General features: G+C 44.3%; 2 protein-coding genes across 3 annotated transcripts; one reads left to right on the top strand and one right to left on the bottom strand.

Annotated features, from left to right (window-relative positions):
- Positions 1-1,809: 1,809 nt before the first annotated feature.
- Positions 1,810-23,160, top strand: LOC139642481 (putative methyltransferase NSUN7). The gene is made up of 12 exons (XM_071517328.1): positions 1,810-2,158; positions 7,234-7,292; positions 10,247-10,377; positions 10,517-10,669; positions 11,373-11,556; positions 12,534-12,768; positions 13,469-13,612; positions 14,567-14,668; positions 16,533-16,668; positions 17,315-17,423; positions 22,241-22,520; positions 22,733-23,160. Exons 1-12 carry the CDS (start codon positions 1,810-1,812, stop codon positions 23,158-23,160), a joined length of 2,310 nt encoding a protein of 769 aa, XP_071373429.1.
- A 456-nt stretch (positions 23,161-23,616) lies between these two features.
- On the bottom strand, positions 23,617-27,039 carry LOC139642500 (amyloid beta precursor protein binding family B member 2-like). 2 transcript variants are annotated; one of them, XM_071517363.1, is made up of 4 exons: positions 26,408-27,039; positions 26,170-26,285; positions 25,868-26,050; positions 23,617-25,643 (listed from the first exon to the last, which is right to left on the bottom strand). In XM_071517363.1, the coding sequence occupies exons 1-4, from the start codon at positions 26,637-26,639 to the stop codon at positions 25,467-25,469; spliced, it is 708 nt and encodes a 235-aa protein (XP_071373464.1). In that variant the 5' UTR covers positions 26,640-27,039; the 3' UTR covers positions 23,617-25,466. The 2 variants fall into 2 exon arrangements, with proteins under 2 accessions (XP_071373464.1, XP_071373465.1); XM_071517364.1 differs by having other exon boundaries at positions 26,426-27,039.
- Positions 27,040-27,183: the final 144 nt, after the last annotated feature.

The raw sequence follows: 27,183 nt of genomic DNA, 5'->3' as shown, positions 1-27,183 counted from the left end.
GGGCTTTGAGGTCTTTATGTTTTTTTCAAATCAACACAGAATTGCATATTACTGTCTAGATTAGGGATCGAGCTAGAAGATCTGGGGAATAAGGGTAGGCTACTGATACTATTTTGTGGTCCTTATGTGTACATTTATAAATAGTTTTATTTCACACTGCTCTGGTTTTGAAACAGGGTTTGATTGAAATCTACAAAACTGCAAACAAATAAAACTTTCTAAAAAATATGACAACTGGTGTGTTGTGTTATCTGAGACAAACCAGCAGAGATAAAATTAGGCTAGGATATTCCTGCACTGCCCAAAACAAAATTGTCCCCCATAGACAGATTTTGAACAGCTAGGGGACATGAGAGCCTGGTTAGCACAGCCCATTAGTGCTCTCAGGGTAGTGCCCGAAACCCATAATTTGAAATAGTTATGTATCTGATAATTGATCCCCAAATGAATGTGTGGAGGTGTGTTTGAGTTGTGGATGGGTAGACATAGATATTAGTCTAGATGGAGTAATGGTGTGGAGATGAGAGGAAAGTGGAGGGGGCAGAGTCACCCCCTGTGCACAGGGCCCATAAATCCTACCTACACCCCTGATTTGGACACCGTTTTCCCCACAACAATAATCCATTATGCTGACGACTAAATAGTGAAATTTTAGGCTACTTTTTCGTCATCTCTGGACCCACGGGTGGGACCTTGGTACTTGGACGCTACATTGAGAACAACAGCTGTAGGCCATCTGCAGCTGATTTAGTTATACGACATCATTGTCCACCAGTGCTCTCATTAGCTTTAGTATGACATATAACACTGTAAAACTTTAACAAGCGCACAGTGCTCCAGATAGGCAGAGGACATCCAGCGTTAAAGAGATTAATTCCTGATCCGTGAAGAGCAGGACCTTGAAATTAGCATATAGCTAGTTGCCATAGTGATGGAGGCACGCTAATCCAAGGTGCTCCACAATGTTGACAGACATTTGGGAAGTTTGTTTTTAGTGAAGAGCTAACCTTGGCCCAATCCAGAGAAACTAATAACTTCAAAAGATTTCTTTTTTTAGTAGATTGGCAATAATAGGAGTCAAGGGGACAAGCAGGTTACAGTTACAGCATCTGACGACGCCCATCGCTTCAGAGCGGAGCCAGATTTATGTCTGGGAAATTGTTATTGGCGGTTGAAACTTTCTGTCGAGTCAATGTTAAAAAACCCTCTAACAGCTAATGTAACGTTAATATAGCGTTTGTATACAGAAGTTACACATCTGCAGTATGAGGGCTCTCGGATACAATCATTTTTGGAGAGAAAACAGGATGCCCCTTCCATAAGGTAACGCGAATCACACTGTTACTGGAGTGTTAAGTTGCTTACAGCCAGTACAATTTGCTAAATGACTGATAAAGTTATTTGTTAGCTAACGTTAGTTTTAACAAATCTTTACGAATAATTTGCTTCATTGGTTTAAAAATAGAGCCAATTGAGCTGTATTTAGAAACCTAGCCAACTGCATTTCTTTAGTTAAAAATTCCAGCAACAGTATTTTCGAAAGTTAACGTTAGTTTTGTAACCTAACTGTCAAATACGTAAATTTATGAATTATGGATGTTTCTACTGTTTTCTAATTAGGCTGCAGATATTTTGATATGTGTTTGGCCGGTTGTTTGCTCACAAACAGCATACTGATAAAAAAGCATTTACATGAAACAAGATTTGAATCTTGTGTATGTGGACATGTATTATTTTAATCCGGCAGGTAAGGGACTTATGGTATGGTGTGTTTTTAGGTGTCCTGAGAGAGAAAACACCTGTGAGAGAATGGTGAGAAAAAGAAACAGCAGAGGGCTTTCCAGGCGCTCCTCTGCATGCAAGACTACTGCTGACTCCCAGATCCCCAGCATCAAAGACCTGACTCTTCTGGATGGTCCGGTCCACAGTGAGATCCCTGCCCTTCCTCCAGAGCTCCTCACACCTGGTCATGGTCAGCTGGGCTTCCCAGACAGCGTCTACCTGCTGGCTGCAGCCATCTTCCACAACACTCACCTGGAGAAGCCTGCTGCCCACCGGCTGGTGTATTATGGGAAGCGGACGGGGCTCCCTTTACCTGAGGTCAAGGATGAGGAGATGCAAAGGACAGCTTATGAGCTGGCCTTCAAGACGCTTAAATGTAAGTTACCAGAAGATGGATGGATGTGTTGAACCATCCTCCCTTTTTGGTCCTTCCTTCATTGCTTCCTTCGTAGGAAGGAAAGAAGAAAGGAATGATCCTTTCTTCCTTCCTTCCTTGCTTCCTTGAACACACACACACGCAAACAAGCACACTCTTTCTCAACCATGCACACACACATATAGTCTACACTTGTGTTTTTGAATGTTGGGTGACTTTGGAGAGAGGACATCAGCAAACAGTGTTTAGTAACCCCCGATTTTGATTAATTTCAGGTACATTAAATTGCCAGTAAAAATTGCCGATTTGACTCCAGGCAAACAAACAGCTATTTGAAATGAGAATGAATCGCCCTGGGGAAATTAATTGACAGGTGGAATTGAATATAGATAGATTGATGAGGGGAAAGTAGAAGAGAAAAAAAAATGCTCGAATGACCAGGGGGAATTCTGCGTGATGCTACAAATCAATTTGGCCCATAATCTGTTATCTGGAGCCAGGGTGGGGTCTGGGTGGCCGAACTCACAGGGCTGTGTAATCACCATGGTGATAAGGGAGGGGAGGTGAGCCGACTGTCAACGCAGGCGGCTGGGTGGAATCGATTTAACTCGTTCTCCATGGATGGAGGGGTCAGGTAGCAGGAACACCCTAGTAGCCGTGAATGATTTTGTTCCATTGCTCTATCCATCCACTGCACCTGGATAAGCCCCAGGCCTACATGTCCCACAATTAATGCAGATCACCTCAAAATATCCATCGTCACAAGCTCCAGGACCTCACAGCAGCAAACTGTAATTGGTTTGAGAGCTGTAGGTCAGAGTACTTACGTCATGTAGTGAAATGGACCAGACTATTAAGGATAATATAGCAGGAACATAGCGATGCTATCTTATCTCTGGGCCACCATTTAGTCCATCAACCTTTTTATTTCTGTCTATAGGAGGATGCCTGTAAACACTGACTGGGATGAGAAATCTGCCATTACTGTAGGTGAATGAAACAATTTAATTTTGCCCAGAGCATGAACTGATCTCTACCCAGAGAACAAAAGTTATCAGTCTAGAGTGATTGTGATATATATTTTTTTCAGTTTCATCCTCATTCTGTTTTGAGCTTATTTCCAAGAGAAAGACCCCTCTGTGTTATCAGTGCCACCTTAGTACAATTCTTCCCGTTGTCTGCATCCACCCGCCTGACGTTCCTGGAATGAGTTCATTTGCGGAGCATCAGTTAGTGGGATAATGCGATAGAGATAATATTGTAAAGCAAATTAAGGAAAGATTGAGAAGCTGAGAAGCCACTATTGGATAGCTTATTGGATAATCGGCAGATTCATGCACTGGTCACGTTATTCCTGATCTATAATTTTCCCTTTGTTATTTGGACCATGCTCTGCACAGATAATGGAAAAAAAGAAATAGGAATTGTCTTCTGTATGTGTGCCGGAATCAGTTCGCAAAATTAGGTGCATTTGCCTGACAGATAGTCGATAGAGTGTACATCAGAGAGAGAGAGAGAGAGAGAGAGAGAGAGAGAGCTGGGGTGCTGATTGACCAGGAAACTTTATTCATATTTTATAGACATGATTGGTGGCTTGGCTTGATCACATATTTGTTGGTCACATGATGGATTCATTCACACTGTGTTGTGAAATTGGGTACAGATGAAATGACACAGCCTGGAAGCCAACGTTAATCTCTCCTCTTCCTCCTACCAACAGGCCGACTTTAGGTGCAGAAATCGATTTGCTAGTGACAACACACACGCACGGGCACACACGCACGGACACACACACACACACACACACACACACACACACACACACACACTCACACACACACACACAGGACACATCCTTTGTGCACTGCCTGGGAATGACTGATCCAAAATTGAGCTGAGGTCAGTTGTTAACCTAGAGAAGAAATGCTTTACCAGCGAAAAAACGCGCAGAGCAAAATGCCAATGAGCTCTGGTATTGATCTTGTGATTATAACTCTTATCTGCCCAAAACAAAAAAGTTGCTCAGTAAGCTCCGTATCGGTGGCAGAGGACACAAACTTGTCTAGTGTCACTGTGATTGTCAGTCAGTACTAAAATATGGAGTGAGAGTCGGTGGTGATGTTTACCTTGGTGTGCATTTGACATTTCTTTTCACAAACGGATAAAGAAGAAGCTGAAGAAGCTGAAATGACAAATATTAGCAGTGAAGTCCTTTTTGCCTTCTCTCCCACGTACTTTTTGTCTTTCCAGTCTTTCCTTTATATCCTCTCTCTTTCAAAAGCCTCTGTCTTTTCCTATCTTAGCTATGATCTGCTTGATCACTGATCTAGAGGCTGTTTATGCAGTCAAGGCTACATATCTTGTTGATTTTTCATACCTTCTTTATGCTTCAGGTATGTGGCGAATTTAAGCTATCCAAAATAATTTGTGTTAGAATTTTAAATGTCAGGAATTCAGTAGATGACCTTGTCACTAGCTGTGCAAGTTTTTCTCCTGTCCTCCACCCCTCCTCCTTTCCTGCTTCTCTCTTTCTCTGCACTCTTTGCTCCTCTGAGAGCATTTCTGCCTCATTGTCCACACTAGTCGACTGGGCTGCCAGGCGCCCTTGTCAGACAACTGTGGCTGCTGCATGCTCTGTGTGGAGCTGAAAAAGCTCCTCTGACCAGTTGGGGATAGGCTGGATTTAGACCGTGGGAGGGAGAGGGGCTGTGTCTGTTTTGCCCTTGACCAGGATCAGGGCAGTTGCCCCCAGCACGCCTCAGCAAATATCAAATTGCACAGGTGAAAAATACGTAAGCTATCTTTGCCATTCGGTCCAAGGGTCATCACATGACTTAAGACACATCCCTTCTTTTGGCTGGTCCGGTTAGATTAATATGAAATCGGGTGTACAGATGCGGAACGCTGTTAGACAAAGAGCTGAATAAGGGCGAGGGAAGAATGCATTCAGCTCTGGGCCTTTCACACAGAATTTATTTGACCACAGTCCTCATCACTCACCGCTCATTGTGTGTTACCTGGACGCGAGCCACAAAATGCTCAAACAGCCTCAACACAAGTCCTGATGACTAGTGCCTCCTGCTGGTGTAGGACAAATTCATTCTGAGACTGATTTGGGGTCAGCTTTGTGTATTAACCTCCATAGGCAGATGTTAGGATTTGGAAATTGTTGGCTAATCCTACGAGTAAAACTCAGCACTGTGTCCGCTGTGTAACGACATCCACTATAAGAGATTTATAGTTGAATTTTCTCCGACCGTGTTTTACTCAACCTGCTGCAGTTGATTTATAGCATGTGGAGGGCTATGACCTCTACAGACCCAACCATGCTGGCCCTCTCTGGGGTCTGTGCTGCTCTGTGTTTCGCTGTGTGCAGTGAGTGGTTATCTTATAAGGGCTTATCTTTAAGGCCTTCTGCAGTAATGGCCACTATTGTAAACCCTGTTGACCTACGGCTGCTATAAATTAGACCTCTGCTGATGGGATGCCTTTGTTTCCTCAAATAAAGATAAACTCTGATGTGTGTGTCTGTGTGCAACCATTTGTGTGTCAGGCGACTGTCTGTGTGTGTGTGTGTGTGTGTGTGTGTGTGTGTGGGTGTGTATGTGTATGTGGGTGTGCCTGCCTGCAGATGTGTGTGTGTGTGTCCTGTCCTATACCCTCTCTCCCTAGTGTCTATTTGGCTGAGGCCCAGCGTACAGTTTGGCTTGATTTGTGATGTTGTGATAGGTTAGCAGCAGTGTCTGTGGTTGCCATGGCGTCACAGGACTCAGGTGTGTCGCTCAAGAGTAGAAAGTAACCAGGACAGCAACCATACACATGTGGTAGACACACACTGCACACACACATTGATGTTACTGTAAGTATTCACGCATACACTCACACACCTCACTTGTTCCTGATTTTGTTCAGTCGTCTGCAATTTCATGAAGAGGCTTTCTCCAAATAACATCATCAGGAACACATGCATAATAGAGAAATCTTCCATTCTTCCACTTCCAGTATGTAATGAGCAAACACTGTGTCGGCTTTAGAAGCAGGTGTTCTTTAATCCTCACAAGATAAAGTGGATAGTGTTGCTTTCCCTCCATCTCCCTGGAATTGAAAGGGAGAGCCCATTGTTTGTGGGAGAGACTGGAGAGGGGGTGAGTCTCTGTGTGTGTGTGTGTGTGTGTGTGTGTGTGTGTGTGTGCGCGTATCAGAAAGAAACATTCCTGTTGGCCAGCGAGACAGATGCTGCCTTCATGATATGACAGCCAGAACATGGGGATGAAAAAACCTATTATGAGCCACAGATAGCTCCCTGATAGGCAACACTACCTGCTTTCCACCTCAGAGTTCCTTCCTTTGCAGACCAGTGTCCAGATTTGATAGTCAAGTCACCCTGCCACCGCATTGTATGGCAAACAACAGGTGGTAAATCACATAAAATATGTGTTTTGACCTTTATTTATTCAGAGAAAGTTGACTTAGAGCTGTACAACCACAGTGTGGCATAAAATGCATGTATGCTGGTTACATTTGGTTTGGCCGATCGTATTTGAGTGTGGCCTGTTTATTAGTGCAGATGCCATTAATGTCATCAGTCCTTCGATTCCACACGCCCACTCACTACAGATACAATAAATGAAAGAAATGAGGCAAATGAAAAATCAGATTACCTCAATTAAGCACGAAATGAGTGTGTAATCACTGGAAATTAAAACCCCCATCTAATTGAATTATCTTCCAAATTAAATCACGATAATTTGTGCTGCTTCTAGAAGCCCCTCTCGCTCTTATTCTAAATCTCTCTTTCTCTTTCTTCTTGACATTCTCATCATTAGATATGGATTTGTCCTTCATAGCATTTATTTTACCAGTGTATAGATGGGTGTAATTTCTTGTGCGTCTATCATGTGCTCCTGATGAAACTGTCTGGCTTGGTTTCTAGGGATAATTAGACATTGAGATAAAAGATGGGACTAATGGGCATCATTATTACTCAGAGACACGTTATAAGTGATGGAAATCTCCATGCCCACATTCTCTTTCGGTCTCTCTATCTAACCTCATTGTGCTTTGTTCCTGCGCAGATCAAGAACTGCTGGAGGACATCATGATTGACAGCTGCTTTTACCTGGCTCAGCCAATGGTGAGTGAAGACGGAGTTCCCTAGGAATAGCCTTGTGCTTTATGTGAAATGTCTGCACTCACAGCGATAGTTTAAGATATTTCAGACCTTGGCCTTTGTCAGCATTACATGTCAGGGAGGCACATTTGTTACTTTCAATCTGCTGCTGTGCATCAAAATCCTTTTAACGCATTTTCAATGAGTGTCTACGTTGCTTTTGATTCTGAGAGTACGGTGGGCTAATAGACTCAGTTTTGGAGTTGAGCATGTCATTTCCTTGTTCCTAGCTTTGTTCTCCTCATGCTGTTTTCCTAAACTCCCTTACTCCCAATACATTGACAGCACCCTGTACTCTCAATATTCATGTCCTGCTGTTCCTACTGAACAAAGCCTTTGTTCTGTTTGCTAGACCTCTAATCGGTAACAGTAATATTGATGTATTACATTGATATACACTCCTTTCATCAACTCACAAAGCACCTTGTGTCTTTTATATTCTCTCCCCTAATCAATGACAATCACTCCCTTTGGAGCTGCACATCTAAAAGGTACAATGTGGCAGAACAAGGCTGGCCGTGTCTTTTCCTTTATTGCTTTTCTCAAACAAAACGCCCCATTAATTAGTGATGAAATCAAAATGCTGTAATGGCCCAGGGGCTGTGTTTAGATATGGCGTCTTGAGTGTATTCTGCTCACTGCCTACCTTACCTCTGTCCCTAGGACATGCGAGCTGAGTGTTATTAGCGGTGCTAAGGCTAGTGCCCGTGCTGCGTGGTCGTAAAAGGAGGATTCCCAGCACAGCCATGAACCTGCGGCTGTTAGACCGTAGAAGAACTCCCTGCTATTTGGCTAAATGAAGAGGAATCCTCAGGAGGAAATTTACTTTTGCCCTAGTTTTAACACTCCAGTTAAAGAAATAAGAAAGAGGGCTGCCTTAGCTGCTTCTCTAACAGAGTTTGGACGATGATGAAGCACACAGAGCACAGAGAGCTACCCTGTGTCGTGAGCTAGTTCACTGGTATAGGAGAAGAGCAATGGAAGCAAAAGGTGGTAAATGTGTAAACAGAAAATAGAGCTGTCATGGAGTCTATACACATTCTAGACACCCAATGTCTACTTCAGCAAGGACACGCACATATACAGACACATTAATACACATGAAAGTGTGTTTGAAAAGGCAACTGTGTCTCTCTCTCTCTCTCTCTCTCACACAAACACACACACACACTCACACACTGTAGCTGAGTGAAATATGGCCTTGGGTGAAATGAATGGGTCTCCCTATGTGTCGGTGGCAGGTCGTTACTCTGCATCCCACCACCGAGACAATAAAGCCCAGACACAATGAGACACTCTTTAGAACTCACTCTCACCTCATTTTACACTGCTGGCATCTATAAAGTTCAACCTTGATAGAGAAAGGAGAAAGAGATGGGGCTGGGAGAGAAAGGTAGGCTGGCTAGTAAGGAGAGGGGGGCAAGGAGGGTGCCGGAGGAAAAAAACGGAGAATGAAAAATGAAGATATAGATAGACTTGCATGCTGAAAGAGCCCAAGGCGTATTTGATCACAATGGAGAGAGAAAATGAAGCCTAAATCCTGCGGAAGATGGAAATAGCCTGAGTGAGAATGTGAAATCTGGGGAGGCAAGCTTATTAGGTACACTGACACATTTAACATGAAATAGACCCATATGGCCTCTGGTAAAATGAGCCATATGGTATGTAAATTTTAAATACAACTAGGATACAAATTCACATCCTGAATCTTCTCATTGATAATAGCTTGACCTCAGTACTACAACATTCCAGTCATATGCAATATGATTATTGCATTATACAGTATAGCCATAGCAGCCAGGTTTCACCCAACATGGCCAGAGCTAGGCAGAGTTAAGTCCCTGATGTCAGAGAGCTGCATCTGGGATGACTGAACAGAGCCAGCATGTTTAGTTTAGGAACATTCCCACCATGGGACGCCGTTGCCTGGCAACTTAATGACAGGGAATTTCCCAACACTCAGGGGTTCAACCTTGGTAGAGGGCGAGTGGAGCTTGAGGTATAGGGAGAGAGGGAGGGATGGAGGGAGAGAGAGAGAGAATGTGGATGGAGGCTGGTGCCAGAGCCTGTCTCTGAAACCGACCTTTCCAAAAATCTGATTAAAAGCCCCTGGAATGAATAATGAGCGCTGGCTAATTCCTTAGCTGTAGCGCCAGCCAGTGTAGCATTCTAGCTTCTCGCCCCATTAGCCCAGTAGTGAGGCCATGGCAAGCTGTTGCTGCCGAGCAACACCATCTGCCACTAATGCGATCGGTGCCCTCGCACCCCCAGGGAGAGAGAGGAGGTGAGGGAGAGAGAGAGAGAGAGGGAGACAGACAGAGAGACAGAGAGAGCGATAAATGAAGAGAAGGAGAAGTAGAGAGGTATCTTTGGCTTCCTCCTGTGTTTAATTAAGAAGCAGGGGTGGGGTCATTGCAGGACACCCTGAAGCAATGTGTGTGTCCGTGTCTGTGTGTGTGTGTGTGTATGTGTGTGTGTGTGTGTGTGTGTGCGTGTGTGTGTGTGTGTTTGTGTGTATGTATGCCTGTTTCTGCAAAGTGGTAACTCAATTTCCGAATCAATACAGATAAATAGTGTCAATACACTGTACCCTTCATTAGGTAACCAAAACACTGCTGTCTCCAATACTCCTGCTGAATGTCAGGCTCTCAGATTATATTTACCTGTAAATTGTAGATGCCTATGAGGCGGTTGACTGCTGAAGTGTAAATTGTAGATGCCTATGAGGCGGTTGACTACTGAAGTGTAACCACTCACTTTATAACACCTCCCTCTTCAGTCATGTCAGTAAAAACTAGAAACCATTCAAGCGTGCAGCCTTTATCCACACAACAGCCTTATGATTCCTTTTTTCCCCGCTTATTCTCTATTCGCCAGCGAGAGAAGTCAACAATTAACTGTACCTTGTGCTCTTCTAGCCGGATGATCAGATGAGCCTGGTTGCCGTCATGCTGTATGACTTCCAGGACAGGAAGTTCCTCCCACGGGAACGTCGGGAGAAGGAGGAGTTTGTACAGGAAGTCAGAGACGTAGAGAACTGCCTCCTCAGGTAAAAGTTTGTGTCTCAAAGGAGAGAAAGAAAGCCAAAGAAACCAAAATAGGGAGTGAAAGAACGAAAATGAAAGAAGAAATCGAGGAAGGAAGCGAGAAGGTGAAAAAACGAACTCTTGACTTTGTGTGTGTTGTAGGTTTAAAACCAAGCTGGCAGCTTCTCTGGCCCGCTGTAGGATCAAACATGATCTCTTGACTATTGAGTGTATTCTGCCGGAGAGTGTGAAGATGAAACAGGAGAGATCCAGCAGCCTGCCACTTTACACATGGGTCAACACACTCAAGAGCAGGTCAGCTGAGCACACACAGACACACGCTTCTTACCCACTCAGAAACAGGTGATGCACACCTGTACATATACACATGCAGGTGCGCACTGTATGCATGCATACACACATGCACACGCACCTACACACACACACTCACACACACACACCTTTGGCTTGGGGTGTTGCCCAATGTTTTATGGGCCAGGTGCCCAGCTGACATCCAATTAAACCGCCAGACTCTGCGTGTGTGCGTGTATGTGTGTCCGCACGCGTGTGTGTCTGTGTGTGTGTGTCTGTGTGTCTTTATGTGTGTGTGTGCCCAGACAGGCTGATTCAGTGAGGTGTAAATCCTGCTGCTATGGACAGATCCAATCAGCAACAACCCTCAGCAAGCCCTGGGACTGTAAAGGTCACCTGTTGGGACTAGTGCTGTGTGTGTGTATCTGTGTGTGTGTCTGTGTGTATGTGTGTATGAGTATTCTTAATGGCTTTTGCAACACACACATTACTATAAAAGACTTTAAAAAGGTAGAAATATAAATATAAATTCTACATACTATTACTGTCTATGATGACACCTTCTCTTTCTCCCACCTCCCTCCTTCCTCCTTTCCTCCCTCATCCTCACTCTCTCCTCTCCTCCTCTCCCTACCTCCTCCACTCTGTCCTCCTCTGCCTCCCTAATCTGCTCTCTTCCCTCTTCCTACTCCATCCATTCATCTAGTCTTGATGAGGTCCAATGTGTGCTGAAAGGAGCGGGCTTCTCGCAGGTGAAATCGATCGGGCAGCTGGAGGGGCAGACCTTCTGCCAGGACCCCCATTGTGGGGATATACTGGTGTTCCCTGCCCAGCTCAAAGCTGAGCTGTACCACACCAAGCTGCTCAGTGACCACAGACTCATCATCCAGGTACAAGCTGCACAGAGGGAGGAGGCCACTGACAAGAGGAGCCTCCTACCTACAGAGTTTCACTTGGCTGTGGAATTCTGTTCAGCCCCACCAATCTTCTCCGATATTTATGAATTCCCTTTTCTAATGGACCTGCTAAAATTGATTATAAGACTGAGATCCCTCATGACAAGTTGGATTAGGTAGAAATATTTCACATAAATTCCTCTCTTCCAGCCAGTTTGACTTTGAGCCATAAAGAATCCTTCTCCCTGGGAGGGGGAGAGCACCGTTTCCACATTTAATTTCTAGTCCATTAAAGTCAAGCTGCCACACAAACTGTGAGCAGCACACAGCACCACACAACCCACTAAAATCTGATTGCGCAGCCAAATTCAATTAAGTATTCAATACCACTGCTACATTAATCACCTCTCCCTCTTTCCTTCCCTTCCCTTCACACTCAGTCTATTTCTTTTCTCTTTTTCTATCTCCTTTTAAATGTCCTTGTTCTTCTCCTCTCCGGTCTGTTTGCCCCGACAAACCCTGTGATCTGGATTCTAACTACAGAAACTCAAGCCAGCCCGGTGATTCCACTGGGATACGCTCAGCGCTATTTCCAGAGGGGGCCCTGTTGATTGAAGGACATCTCCATTGTAGTCTGATTGCACTGTTATTCTCATTCTTTCTTTGTACATCTCTTTTGCTCCCTCTTTTCCTTCTCTTCCCCTATTCCCCTCTTAACCCAGTCTGCAACAACTCTGTCTCACACTCCCTTTCCTCTCTCATCTAATCTCCCTCCAATTCTATTTACCCCTATCATATAACTCTTCCTCCTATCCTAGCCTGTCTCTCCTCTTCCTCACTCTGCAGAATACTTTTGTTTGGTGAGCTCACTATCTCTTTTTGTTACTATGTACTGTACGTAGCAGCAGCTCTGTGTCAGTCTCTTTGCTAAATTTGTGTGTTTTTTCTCTCTGTATGTACTTAATGTGTAGGATAAGTCCTGTATCCTGGGCCCAAATGCAGTGTGTTCCCTGATATCAGGGGAAGGAGATGTTCTTATGGTGGGCTGCTTCTCTGGCCTCACTGTCTCACACACCGCATCCCTAATTGCTGTCAACCATAAGGCCAACAGCAAGGACCAGTCCAAAGTCTACGTCTGCGTCAGCGATCGCACAGCCGCCCAGAGGGAGGAGCTGCAGGATGTCATCACCAACATGGGCTGCAAGAGTAGGCACAAAAAGGATGGGCCCATGAGTGTGTTGTCATTATCTGTTTGTGTCTCTTTGTATGGGAGAGAGAAGAGGAGATGGAAAGAGAGAGAGGGAAACAGAGAAACAACTGTCTTTCTTCCTATGACCCCATGAGCGTATCCTCATTGTCTGTATGTGTCTTTGTCTTTGAGAGAGAGAGAGAGAAAGAGAACAAGAGAAACAGAGCATTAAGTGTTGTTGGCCATGTTCACACTGTCAGCTCCTTTATTACATGAAATCTGATGGGGACAGCAAGTGGCCACTTCAGAAAAATCAGTGTGACTTATTTTTAGGCAGAGCAGAGCATCTAAACTTGAGAAAAGTTCATCTTTGTAACGTGGCGTTGACTGCTTTTTCATGATCTGACCAATCACAACAAATGTACCGGTAGAAAAGTTGTTAACAAATTCCCAGATACTTCCATAAACAGTCAGTATATTGACTGTGTTGTGGTAGTGTCTGGCAGAAAGACTGAGAGAAACACCTGTGAGAGTTTTACCTAAATACTGTTTGCTGATAGTGGCAGCTACTGCAGCTCATCATTAGGGAAACAAAGTGTGCCTTGCTTTTTTCCCCCCAAAAAATCGGATAGTGTGAACACATCCTAAGCTTAGCAAGTGTGTATTAGACACTCTATTTTCTGTGTCTCAGTTGGGTTGTATGTGGATTTTGCTCAGATGTGAAGCTGATACCCGAGGTCTTCCAGTCTTTGGACGGTGGTGACACGCGGCTTCAGAAGGTGCGGGTCATCCTGTTGACCCCCCAGTGTTCTGTGTCCGCAATCAGCAACCCTGTTGAGTTCATACTGCAAGAGAACGGAGGTACACGCTATAGCTTGGTCTGTGTATTACACTAGAGCCATAAACCCTGAGGATTTCTTACTGGGAGAGAACAGAGATACACAGTGTAGCCTAGTCTACATTATACACTGTTACACTCTGTTCAGTCCATATTGGAAGAGAACAGTGAGATACACACTGTAGCTTAGTGTACACACTGCACCTGTTGAGTTCCTACTGCAAGAAGTAGACTCTTTAATCCTATAGTCACCTATTATATATCATCCCATATATCCCACAGCAAATTCTTAACCCGGCATAGTTCTTTCTAGTACATAATGGAGAGACACATTGAAGGACAAGAAAACAGACAGCACTACCATCAAGACAAAGGACAATGTGTGGCTTTTCAACTGGCAGAGGCCTTTGACAGATCAACAGGAGTGAAGCAGAGGAGAGACAACACAACGGCTGTTGGAAGAATATGAAAACGAAGGCATTATCATTGAACTCTTTTGAGTTGATTCTCTCCATTATTTCTCCTTGAGGAACTCTGTCATTGTCCTCTATCCGCCTCAAAAATGCTGCCATTTTGAAAGTTAAACCACCTCTACTGTCAATTTAAAATTAAAAGATGGTTTAAATTTAATCTTGCTTCATCTTAAAATAGTTTTAACTTTGATGCAACAGAATTTATTGATAAACCATGATTTAATCCAATTTAAAAATGAATCCTTGTTAGTCCACCTTTAATCCATATCCACCCATAGCCTACTAGTATGTACTGTACATCCAAACACTGTAACAAACCTGTCATATCCATCCTATCCATCCACTTATCTCTTTTATGTTAGATTTGCTGCTACCTTACCGATTCCAGAGAGTGTAGGTAGCTCACAACCCATGATTACACAGCGCACACCCATAGAAAGCACAGCTGGTACACGAATAATGAAAGTGAGATTCTGCTGCTGAAATCCTTCTCCATTATCTCAGACACAGACCTGCTGCAGGACTTATCCCAGGGTGCCATAGCCCAGAGCAAGCTTGAAGCTCTGGTAGCACTACAGAAGAAGGACATTGATCACGCCTTGAAGTGTGAGTTTAGAACTACACACGCACATGTACACACACACACACACACACACACACACACGCACAGCACATGAGCTGAGTCTCAAGCGCCTAGCCCCTCTCACCTCTCTGACACAATGAAGCCTGTACTTCCTAATTATCTAATCTCATATGCCATTAGACTGAAGCCCGGAGAGTCCCTGGGAGATCGTCTGAGTCTTAATTAGGAATGCTAATGTTGCTCTGCGCCGGTCAGCCGGTCTGCTGCAGCACACAACGCACTGTTTAAACAAGTGATCACTAATGCTGCTTTGTATTCCATATGTTCTGTATAGCTGAACATGGCAGTGGGAGCTGAGGGTCTACTGTGGTTAGTCACATGATAGATCAAGTAGATTCAATTTATTCTATTCTATTCTGTTCTGTTCTGTTCTCTCCTCTTCTCTTCTCTTCTCTTCTCTTCTCTTCTCTTCTCTTCTCTTCTCTTCTCTTCTGTAGTAATTTATTCTGTTTTGTTTCTGATGTGTTGTGTTGCCCTAATTTATTAAGTGCTGTTTCTATTCTATTCTATTCTATTCTATTCTATTCTATTCTATTCTCATTTATTTTGGTGTATTTCTATTCAAATTTCTTCTGTGCTGTACTGCTTTGTTCCGTTAAGTAATCTGCAATTCTATTCTGCAATATCTTCTATTCCATTCTATTCTATTCAGGAGACAGGTGTTTATCGGTGTCCAAGAGCTACCTTCATTAGCCTCAGTCCATTCTTACTGTCCAGCGCCCGTGTCTCTTTGTGTGTTCTGGGCAGGTACAGTCTGTCTGTTAGGGACGGCTCCTCTATTCACACGGCCATCGACCGGCCCTCCTCAACGCTTTGGCCACTGTACTTTCTAATGGGGCCGTTAATTAACGGTGGGTGTGTATCGAGTGCCTCTGGCCGCTGCTGAGTCGATGGTCAGAATTCCAGGTCTCATTTGAGCACCTGTACATGGGAACACACACACAAACACACACACACACATGAGCACACAAACACACACACAAACCCACTCCTCCACAGCCCTTGATGTTTGTGAGGTGGGCGTGTTGCGGGACAGGACACCTGAATGACAGACACGTTCCTCCCCCATGTCGTCTTCTGTATACCCTTCTGTCCCCTTGTCTTCTCGAGTCATTTTCACTTCCCTACAAGTGATATTTCACATTTGTTTGGAGCTGATTTGCAACATTCGAGCAGGTTTTATTTGTTATCAGCTTGGTGTTAATTGTTCCTGCATGGCTATAATTAGTGTGCAAGTAAGAAATCAAAGCTCAAATGAAGGAAATCAAATGGCCGACAGCTGCACAAATCTGCAAGCCAGCAGCAGTTGAATGAAATGAGCAATGCTTCGTACGTGAACAGTATGAGGAAATGAATATTTAAGCACCCATTTCTTCAAAGGGAGCTTTGGGTGAGGAGGATTGTTCTGTTTGAATAATCGAATTGAATTGTCATAAAATGGGAGGAAGAAACAATTTTCAGCTGGAATGCATGTGTGCACCTCTGTCTGCCCTGTTTAATTGGACATGAAATGAGTTTGTCGTTTAGGTGTGTGTTTCTGTGAATTTGTGTAGGCTACAAGGGGTCGCATTTGCATGTCTTAATGTCTTGTGTCACAGCTTGTTTCACATTTATTTCAGTTTAAAGTGCATTTAGCCACATGTTTGCAACACAAAATGGTTAAACATAATTGAAAGGAGGTTTACAAAAACAAAGAAAAATTGAAAAGAGGAAGAAGAGAATAAACAGGGATGATAAACAAGTGAACCAGGTCAAAAATGGGTGTGGGGCAGTCAGTACAGTACATATGCAGTGCATTTATTTATGCATGTGTGTGTGTCCGTCCAGTCCCCAATGTTTGGGCAGTGGTATACTCTACCTGTTCGTCGTACCCAGAAGAGAATGAGGCGGTGGTGAGCAAAGCCCTGGAGCAAGACAAGGCCCGGTCAGAGCAGGAGGGGGAGCCCAAACCACCCAACTTCAGGTCAGCCTCAGTCTCTCTGCCTCAGTCTCTGGTGCGCCGTCTGTGTCTGTCTCTGTCTCTGTCACTGCCTCTCTGTCTGTCAGCCTGCCTATAGGTGTCTGTCTGTCTCCCTTCAGACAGGCCTCTGTCAAAGACCCAGCACACCTCAGACAGGAACTCAAGGAGATTCAGTGAAAAATGTAATCAAAGGTGCCACTTTAAGTCTCTAAACTCTGTGGAAAGGGCATAGAAAATTTGATTTTTCAGTCAGCCTTCCCTTGCATAGTGGCATTTCATATTCTTCCGATCGTTTTCTCTTTGTGTGGATTGAAGAACTTGAGCGCTGTTGAAGTTTACTGTTCCTGTGGACTTGAATCCACCATGTGCGCCTCCTCTCTGCAGTAAGCTGGCCCGGAGTGCTCCAGCGCCTCAGGCTAGCATAAATAAAACACAAGTGATATTATTTGTATGGATCGCACTGGCTTTTTACAACTGGTGAACTTGTGTGCGTTTATTTACTTACTAATTTGTATGTATTTCTCTTTGGTTGTGTGTGGTTGTATTTTTATCTGCTGTGTGCATTTTTATACTCTATTTTCTGTGCATGTGTGTGTGTGTGTGCGTGCGTGTGTGTGTGTGTGTGTGTGTGTGTGTGTGCTTCACCCAGACCCAGTCCTCCCGGCCTTGCTGAGGGCTCTGAGGTGACGGGTCCCTTCTTCAGGCTGGAGCCCTCGGATCAGAGTAATGGCTGTTTCCTGGCCGTTCTCACCAGAGAGGTGAGCAGCACTAGAGCATAAAGACAAACCTCACAGAGAAAAAGCAATGTTTAACCCCGGGTGAGCTGGCTGAGTTTGGACGACGTCTTTATCCCCAATATCCACTCTATAATTTATCTCTACACTAGACCTTACTGCCACAGCAAGGTGTAGTGTCAATTTTGTATTTTAATTTTTTATTCAGTGCAGCAGTGAACATGAGAACGGGAAGGAAGATGTAGGAAAAGCACTCCTGCTGCAATGCACATGCTTCTGTCATTAAAGCACTTTACTGCACCAGATATGCGTGATTGGAGATATCACCATGTGGTAAATGCAGCTCCTTCTGACAATACACAATACAACGCCTGTACAGTCTTAGCATTAGTGCAGATTTCCAGTTCAGTAGCTTAGCCTCTCCAAAAAAACAACACCAGCAATCCACTGCTGCCGTTACCCAGCAGTGCAGCCCAAGACCTCACTGCCAGGTGCACAGGGAGAGACAGATTTAGCTCATTGAGCATACAGTCCTTGCAAGCTGTCCGGGTTCCAACGACGAAAAAGTCTCGGGCTTGTAGCGCTGGACCAGACCATGGGCTTCACCCCAGCGGGATACCAGGACCTCGTTTCACTGATTCTGTTTGTTATTTTTTTTTTGCCTGTCGATTCGTTCAGCATTCAAAGCTGCACAGAGAAAGGATGCCCATGAGTATGGTCCTCCCAACACACACACACACACGCACACACAAACACACACACTGTATTCTGAGCTGAAACACTGACTAATCCCTCATTTACGTCTGCCGAGGAACTCCCCTGTCCTCCACCCGCTTTCATCTGTGTGTCCTGAAATAGCATCACACAGTTGGCTCTCTCTCACGCACACACACACAGATACACAACACAGAGAGGGAGAGACCGGTTTTTAGGAGTGTGAAATTAAGAAACTGGCGGTTTATTAGGGGGGCCTTAAGACAAATGTCAGACTTGAGGATGAAGCAGGCAGCCCAGCCTGCTAGCTGTCAGAAACATGCACACAGTGGGAAAGTAGAGCATACTTGTCATGTGAGGGTATGAGGAAGAATAGAGGCTTACAGAGTGTGGGGAAGGTTTTTTTTTGTTTGTTTTGGCAGAAAGGGATAGAGGAGAGAGAATATGAAACTAAGGAAGAATAGAGGCTTACAGAGAGTGGGGAAGGAGTTTTTGAATGTTTTTTTGTTTTGGCAGAAAGGGGTAGAGGAGAGAGAGGGGAAAGGAGGGGAAGGGGTAAGTGGCGGTTTGAATGAAAGACGAGGTGCAGGGAATCAGGCTGCTGAAGTTGAGATCAGGTAAAAATGAGTGTCGCCGTCTGTGACAGGTTCTTGATCAACCCCTTGAGAAAGAGAGAGAGTAAGGCAGAGGAGGAAAGAGATCAGACAGCTCGAAGAAACAAGAGCATGTCGGGTCACGGGAGTGAGCATCTGGTCGTCTTCCAATCGGCAACCAGAGAGAAAGCGAGAGATGTAGGAGAAGGCAGAGGGATGAGTGTGAATGAGTGTTGAAACGGGAGAGAAGTCAGAAGGGGCGAGGCGATCATTGTCTGGGTCAGAAAGCCTTAGAAGTAGAAATCAGGTAAGTCAGGAGGGGATGAGAAGATGAGAGGTGTGAAAGAGAGAGAGAGAGAGAGAGAGAGAGAGAGGGAGAAGTCAGTATCAGACGAGCATGCAGACGCAGCTGAGAGTTGGCCTTGGATTTCATAAGCCAAAGGAGACAATGAAGAGCGAAGCAAGGGATGCTGTGAGAAATGAGTTCTAGTCCACTGTGAAATATGAGAGCAGGCGGAGATAATGAGAATACGGGGAGAATAAAACAGACAGACACACACGCACGCACACACGCACACGCACATACACACACACACATTCACACTCCATAATCGACACAATAGACACTTCTGACACTCCATGCACACACTTCATACACTATTGTTGGTAGTCGCAGGAGGAGACCTATGTTTTACCAACCTTTGGAGTTTGGATAAGCAGATGAGTCTCTCTCTCTCTGTCTCTCTGTCTGTCATGTTGTCCACTCTCAGGTTTGACCTTTTCATTGCTTTATAAAGTCTCTTCCACTTCTTATATTACAACCAAACCGCACTCTTCCTCTCCCCAATTCAGTTTCATCTGCCTCTCTCTCTCTCTGTCACTCTCTTCCTCTCCCTCTTCATGTTATTTCTGTGGGTGGGCGTTAAGTGAGGCAGTGAGACTTCAGTCACAGCAGCTAAGTCCTGATTTAACTGGGCTTTAGATGCTAAGTACACTGCAGTAGAACGATATGGCTGGGGAAGATACTTTAGTGAGCTTCATCGAGCCTGGACGACCGGGCTTCCCCACCTCCCCATAATCCAAAACATAGCCACGTTTATGACACCCGTCCTCACATTATGAAATCTACTCTCACGCTTATGATGCCAGCGCTGGCTTATTAAGCCATTTCGCCCCCTCCGGGTGTGACGGAGCTCCCCTGCACTGCAGCATGTGTTCTTCCCTGGCCATCCATCATGTTTTATACCTCCGCAGATAGGAATGAAAAGATAATCAAACTGCTATAATGGCGCCTCAAACAGGATTTTTCTCCCTACCTCCAATAAACGCAGCTAATCAAAAGTTATTGTGGCACTCTGAAAAGCGCCATAAAAATAGCAATTATATAAGTGTGGGAAAGCAGTCTGGGCTGGAGCGACTGTCATAGTGGGGCTCAGTAAAGTTCTTTATGAGCTTTACATACAAGAACAGCCGGGAACAATAAAGGCGGTCAGGTAATGTGTGTCTGGGCCAAGTTCCAGAGGAAGCAGATCACAGGTGGACGGTTCTCTAAAACACTGCTAATGCTAAAGGACAGGTTTGGATGATACTCAGGAGGAATTCATAACCTTGTTCCTTTCAGTTTAACGCTCTTTTCAGATGGAAAAAGAGCGTTAAACATTGCAAAAAACGTCCATCTTAACAAGTCAGAGATAACTCCTCTTTTTTCCAATGCAGTTTCACTTGTTTGAGGAATTTTCTAGAAATGAGTGTCAATATCTTGAAATAAGGCAGATCACTGGACTAATATCAAGAAAATGACACTTGATTCTACAAAATTCTTGAAACAAATTGATTTGCATTGGAAACAAGTGAAATTATCTAACCCCACTGGCAGATTTTGTCACTTATTTTAAGAAAATTACGATTTCAGGACTCAATAATGGACTAAATGATTTTTTGCAATGTAGAACTGCTTCATCCTTTAGGACTACTTTCAGATATTTGGGTGTGGTGGCCAAGATGTAGTGGACACAGTGATTTTGGACATAAGTGTTGAAACACAAGGGTGTGGTTCAGCTGCAGGATATGTTGTAGCCAGCAAGCTTAGGAGACTGTAGAAGGAAATGAGACATTTAAAGAGCCTGGCATAGTTAGTTAGTGGAGATGGAGAGGAAGTGAGATTTAAAGGGGTGAGGGGGAGAAGAAAGAGAAGCAAAAGGAGAGGGTCTGTTGAATAATTCAGCGCCCCCTGTCTGTATGAGTTAGCATCAATGGGGTTCAGGGCGTCCCGCAAAGAACAGCGCTTCAGAGGCATGTTAGCATGTGTGCGCGCATGCCCACACACATATTCATGTATGCTCATGCACACTCGCACATTCACACGCATTCACACACAGCCGTACACAGGATTACGGACACAGCCTCTACATGGCCGTAAACACATATACATATTTGCATAAAAGTACAAACAAGCGCATAAACACAAAGTACGCACACAAGTACACACTGGCTGCACCTCCCTGTAGTGTTCACTGTGCATGTGAATAATTCAGGCGTTGAGGAGAGCAGTAGGCTGCTGTGTGGGTTGGTGCTGAGACAGCAGGTGACCCTGCAGCCAGCTGAAAGGACACAGTGGCTCTCTCCTCTTTCCTCCCGTCATCTCCTCTCCTCTCCTCCCCTCCTCTCCTCTCCTCTCCTCTTTCCTCTCTTCCTCTCCTCTCCTCCTCTCCTCTCCTCTCCTCTCCTCTCTGGGGCTGATAGCGGTGAGGCTGCAGGTGGAGTTTTCATATTTCAGACTTGTGCAAAACGAGCCCATGTTTCAGTGTGGGGGTAGTCTGCTGTTGATGAGGAGGGGAGACTGGAACAAAAGTATTAAGTGTACTGGTTTATTTATTTATTTTTTTATTATAATTATAATTATGATTATATTTTTTGTTTCTTGACCTATTTATGGTTGTCTTGTTGCTGAATTCTCTTTAATCCTCTCATCCTTTACCAACTTAACATTATGGTGTATTTAAACCATAGGTTCTACTGTGCCTACATTCTGGCCATGATCACAACATTCAGCATTCAAACACATCTATATTGGTCCATTCAAAGTTTTCAATCAAATTTTGAATCTCATTATCTCAAGAATATGTTCAAGTATTATATATTAGCATATATTTCTGTGCTTGTGTGTGGTGCCAGACTTCTTATTTAGAATAATTATGTGTATTTTACATTTTGACACTGGAGTGGCAGGATGGCCTATTGGTTAGTGAGGTCGTCCCCCAGCTGGAGGGCCTGGGTTTGAAACACCATGCAGCCATTCCTGCTGAAGTATACTTGAGCAAGATATTTAACCCCAACCTCACCATACGCACCAACCAGAGAATTTCTAGCAATAAAGTATATCAAATCAAACATAGAATATGAATACAGTTGTGCGTCAGTCTGAATCATGAGCCTGCTTTAAATGTTTGACTCCAAAAATAATTTGATCATGTCTAAGAAGATAAAAGTTATTATCTTCTCCTTTTCTTTGTTTCTTTTTCATATTGTTGCCAGCCTGAGCCAGTGGCCGAGGAGACGGCACAGGAAGTGCTGGCCAGAGCAAATGGCAAGGGCCTACTGGACAGGATCGGCTCCAACCAGCCAACCAGAAAAGAGCGCCATGGAAACGCCAACCGGACAACAAAAGCAACCCGCACTCGCAGCTCTCAATCCCACCTCTCCATTAATAATCAATCCAGAGTCAATCAGCTGCGGAACTGTGAGACCAAGGACAGCAGCTCTGCTACTTCATATGGACAACAGGGATTTGCTAAGAAGCAACTGTCACCTCGAGGTGGGCATGAATACATAACTTTCAAGTCAATTTTATGTATAGTGATTAATGCACGTCTGCAGGTTTTAAGATAGGATGAGTAACAAGGAATAAAGGCTGGTTTGTACTATATTGTCTAATACTATTATTCTTCATCCCCTTTTTCAATTCCTCTCTCTCCAAAACTCTGGCCCTCTCCCTCCAACCGCTCTCTAAATCTTTTTCTCCTTCAGGAAAAGCACCTTGCTTGCAAACCTCAAAGAACACAGTCTCCAGCTCCTCTTCCTCCTCCAAACCAGACCACACCAAACCATGTAAGAGCGCCAGCCGTGTAATCAACACCGCAACATCCATCAATGGACACCACTTGTCCAACCCATCCAGCTCCAGCTCCGCCTCCAGCCTGCATCCTGCCCCTCCTCCCTCTGCCGCTGTAGCCCCTCCCTCTAGGCGTCGTCAGGAGGTGCTGAGGCCCGTGGCGCTCACCCTGCCTTCCATTCACTTCCCCAACTTCTCCCCACCTGAGCACAGGGGAATAGAAGGAAACAACCCCCGCCGCAACTACAACGAGTGGAGGCTCCCGCCTCCAGCTGTGCCCCCTCTCCGCTCCAGCAGAAGTCTCTCTAAGGAAGCTGTGGTCAAACCTCAGCCTTGGTTTTGATACAGAATATAAATATAAAAAGAATATAAAACAACTATAAACATACAAACAACATGTACAACATACAAACTTTGTGTGCCAAATTCTTACTTGAATAAAGTCATTAGTATTGCAGAAACAATGAGAAACCCTAACCCATTGAAATTTATAAAGTGTTATTGAATTGCCAAGTTACACAGCATGTGAAAAAAGATTCCACCTTCACAAATGCTTTCAGAGCCATAATGCTATCATTATTATACTGTCTTTCTGTGCCATAAAGAACAAGCTTGTCACCCTGTGAATCTAATCAAACTGCATATTTAGTGCCGTGCCAATGTCATTTCAATGTTACTACATGATGTGTAGCTGCTACACAGGGCTGCAGTGACCTGGAAAATAACAGAACAAGAGGAAATAAAATGGCATATTCAAGAAGCTACTCCCCTTTCTTTTGGTAATGCATTTATTGTCACAACAGATTACATTTACATGGTGTAGAGATGAGTGAAGAACAGAATTGAAATGATTGACAGCATCTTTCTCATTTATTTTGTGTGTGTGTTTGTGTTTCAGTTAGATTGGACTGCATTCACAGAGTTCATATCGAGTGCAGGTGGTGGCCCTGGGCCATAGGAGCAGTGTAAAGGTTCTGATAGCAGTGACAGCAGACTGTTTACTGCTGTGTGTGTGTGTATGTGTGTGTCTGTGTGTGTGCGTGCGTGTGTGTGTGTGTGTGTCTGCGTGTGTATGTATGTGAGTGGGAGTAGACTGGCTGGATTTACTGAGGAAGAGAAAATCTTTTTAACCCTTTTGGCACAGATTTCATCTTTTCAAAGCTGTCCAAGCAGGGAAAAACCAGACACTTGTATACCACTGTTCATATAGTCATGACTACATCACATCTGCTAGAGTCAAAGCCCTGATTTGGATTTTTTTCACCGTAGAAATTTGGGGTGTATGCACGTGAAGATTCCTGAGGAATTTGTCTTTAAGTTGGAAAATAAGCATTCAACATTCTTGAGCTAACAAGCTCAGTTTTACTGTAGTGTTTGCAAACATTACAATCTTAAACCATTTAAAGTCTCAAAATACATTAAAAACTGTTAGTCCTCGTCTTAAGAGATCAGTCAGTCCATCAGTGAATGGAAAGTAAAAATTGTTAACTGACTCACAATTCTAAATTTCAGTTTTGTGATCGGGGTATGCGGTAACCTTACACCTTTTATTTAGGTTTGGATTAAGAACTGGGCCTTTGAAAATCAGATCTTTTGTGCCTGTGTAAATCCAGTCATGGTCAAGTGGAGTCGACTTTTGTGCTGAGAGCATCTATTGTGTGTTCACCCACTCTTCTAACCGAGACCCTTATCAACTCATCAAGCTAATACATATCCCATCAAAATAACATGCAATACCGATTCCCACATTTGTCCCATTTACTGATACCTAGATCTCTCATCTCTCCCTCATATCCACCAGATGTCTGCCCTAAATCCTCTCTTCCTACGTACAATCATTTACACTTCATACACATATTTCATTATTACAATCAGGTCATTCCTCCTCAAAGGAGATATTAGTTTTTGTCCATTTCATGTATGTCACACATCAGAGGGATCAAAACGTTACTATTACATTTGGTGAGCAGCCGGAGGGTGCTGATTGGTCAGTGGCCTTGTCTGTCTCGCCTTGGTGGCTTTTCCCATAAAACTGTCTAACTCCCATGTCAGCAAGACAGACACCTTAGACGCCTGTCCTGTCTGGAAGGCTACTGCAGTTTGGCATGGGTACAGTCCAGAAGCTCTTACTGTGCCGATGAAGGTTTAACAAAAGGGGACAGACCATGAAAAAAAAAGAAAAAACATTAGTAAACCACTGAGTGGTTCCGTAAGTCGGTTGTAAATAGAGATTTGATCTTTTTCTTCGGGTTTATCCTGAATCCTGTTTGTGGGGGATATTTGATCAAATAATCCATCCAGCCCAGTCCTATTAAAACTCCAGGTAAGGGCCAATGAAGCCGGCAGGCAGCAGCGTTCTAAGGTCAAAGTTCAACCAGTGGCCCCAGCTGACAGCAACTTACCTACTCCTCCTCTCGAAACAGATAAGTTTTTTTTGTTTTTTTTTTATATTCATCATCAGGCATACTCGAGGATGGCCCTCCGTCCCTTTTGTCTGCGGTGGTGTTCGCTAACATATATGTACATCGTTGGTTACCATGGCTGGTATTGATTAGGTGTTGTTGTCGTGGCGATAGTGTGAGTGGCGTCCAGGCGTCGGTTTGGGGGGGGGGTTGGGGGGGGTCGGGGCGGTGTGGTCAGCGGTGACGGTCATTGCTGGGGAAGTTCCGACGGCTGTTTCTTGGGTTTCAGAGTGTCTATGAGAGACTGGACGCCACGCTTCACACTGGTGGTCACCCGGCGCGTCACCGAGTCGGGAGAGGGCGAGGTGGAGGAGCCGGCGCGCTGGGACGGGGGGCGGGCCACCAGACACTTCTGATACCGCAGCTGAGGAAGAGGAGGACAAGTCGGTTTGTTATCACTCGGCTTTTAGACTGAAATAATTAGGCCAGAAGTATGTGTGCATCTGCTTGTGGGCCCATTTATTCATTTATTCAATACAAAACTTCCTTGAGGGTATATTTAGATTAAAAAAACAAAGGAATAGTAACATAACAAAGCAAAAAGCTCATGTAGCAAAACAACAATAAGTTAATGAGGACTGTGCTCACCACACATGCTGCCTGCACAGCCTCAGACACGCTGCCCGCGTTGGGATCGCACCAGAAGACGTGGCACTGGAAGTGCTGGTTCCCAGAGTCCATGATGAAAGCGAACGAGTGCACGTCCCGCCCCACGCCCATGAAGGACAGGAAGCGCACGCGACACTCCACCAGCACCTCCTCTTCCTCTTCCTGCACACACAGCCGGGAGGAGAATTACTGAGCAATCCTCTCTAATCAACAAGCAAATTTATCTTTTTTATTTGTCAGTTATTCTTCAGGATAGCAAAAAATATATATGTTCCTCTTGCCTTTTCTTTGATGACGGCGACAGTGGCGTCAGCAACACTCAGTATGACAGGAGTCCAGTCCTCTTTACCTGTGGAGGACAGGAGGGTGTCGATGGCCCCGTTGATGATGTCCATACCTGGGGACAAAACACACGAATGGCTGAACAGTAAGACATAAGACAGGCGGTGGGTGATATCTTGTGTGTGTAAATGGTGTAGTAGCTATTATTGGGGTGACTGTGGGCAATCGGGTGCTTACTGAGGGTTTTGGTTTTACCTATGGGGCGAGACACAGATGTCATGCCTAGGTACAGCACATGGAACTTCTGCACCAACTCGGTCTTTGGCATGGGAAACTCTGCAGAGAGAAAACACACACACATACACAAAATGGAGACACACAGAAACACAGATACACGGAAACACACACACACACACACACATACACAGAATGGAGACACACGGAAACACACACACACACACATTAACATGCATAGAGGTCCCCCCGAGGGGAATTTTATCACGCAAGGACATCTAACTCAAAGTTTCAAAAAGAGGAGTCCACACATGATAATTGGCTTAAACTAGAGAAATAAACAAATACTTGTGAATATTTTAATATTTTAGGATGCTGTTGATTTGATTAGGGCATGAAAAAGAAATTATTCACACCAGCAGGCAGAATTTCAGAGAGCTGGATGGTTTTCTGGATGAAAACCCACAGTTGGGTCTGTTTACACAATGGCCCGAGGTCAGAGAAGATTTCAATACAGGGAGGATGAGGATGATCAAAGATATTTTATCACCTGCATCTCCATCAGGATAGATGTTAACATCTTTTACCCTGTGTCTGAAGCTCTCTGTTAACACGTCATGGAATTAGCTTTAAACTTGAGATGATTTCTTAGAAGAAACACAAACGCTAAACACTATATTAAAACTGGTGAAATGTTTAAGTACGCAGTTTAAGTTTATTTGATCCCCATTTCTTCCTTGAATGTGCTCCATATAAATGAGAACAATCAAAATCATGAA

This window comes from Centroberyx affinis, unplaced genomic scaffold, assembly GCF_046629955.1.
Source record: "Centroberyx affinis isolate AG114_WGS23_722 - 3 ecotype Tasmania unplaced genomic scaffold, CSIRO-AGI_Caff_v1 ptg000485l_1, whole genome shotgun sequence".
In the NCBI taxonomy this organism is placed as follows: Eukaryota; Metazoa; Chordata; class Actinopteri; order Beryciformes; family Berycidae; genus Centroberyx; species Centroberyx affinis.
The sequence above is the reverse complement of the archived record's forward strand: the minus strand, read 5'-3'. Positions and strand labels throughout refer to the sequence as shown.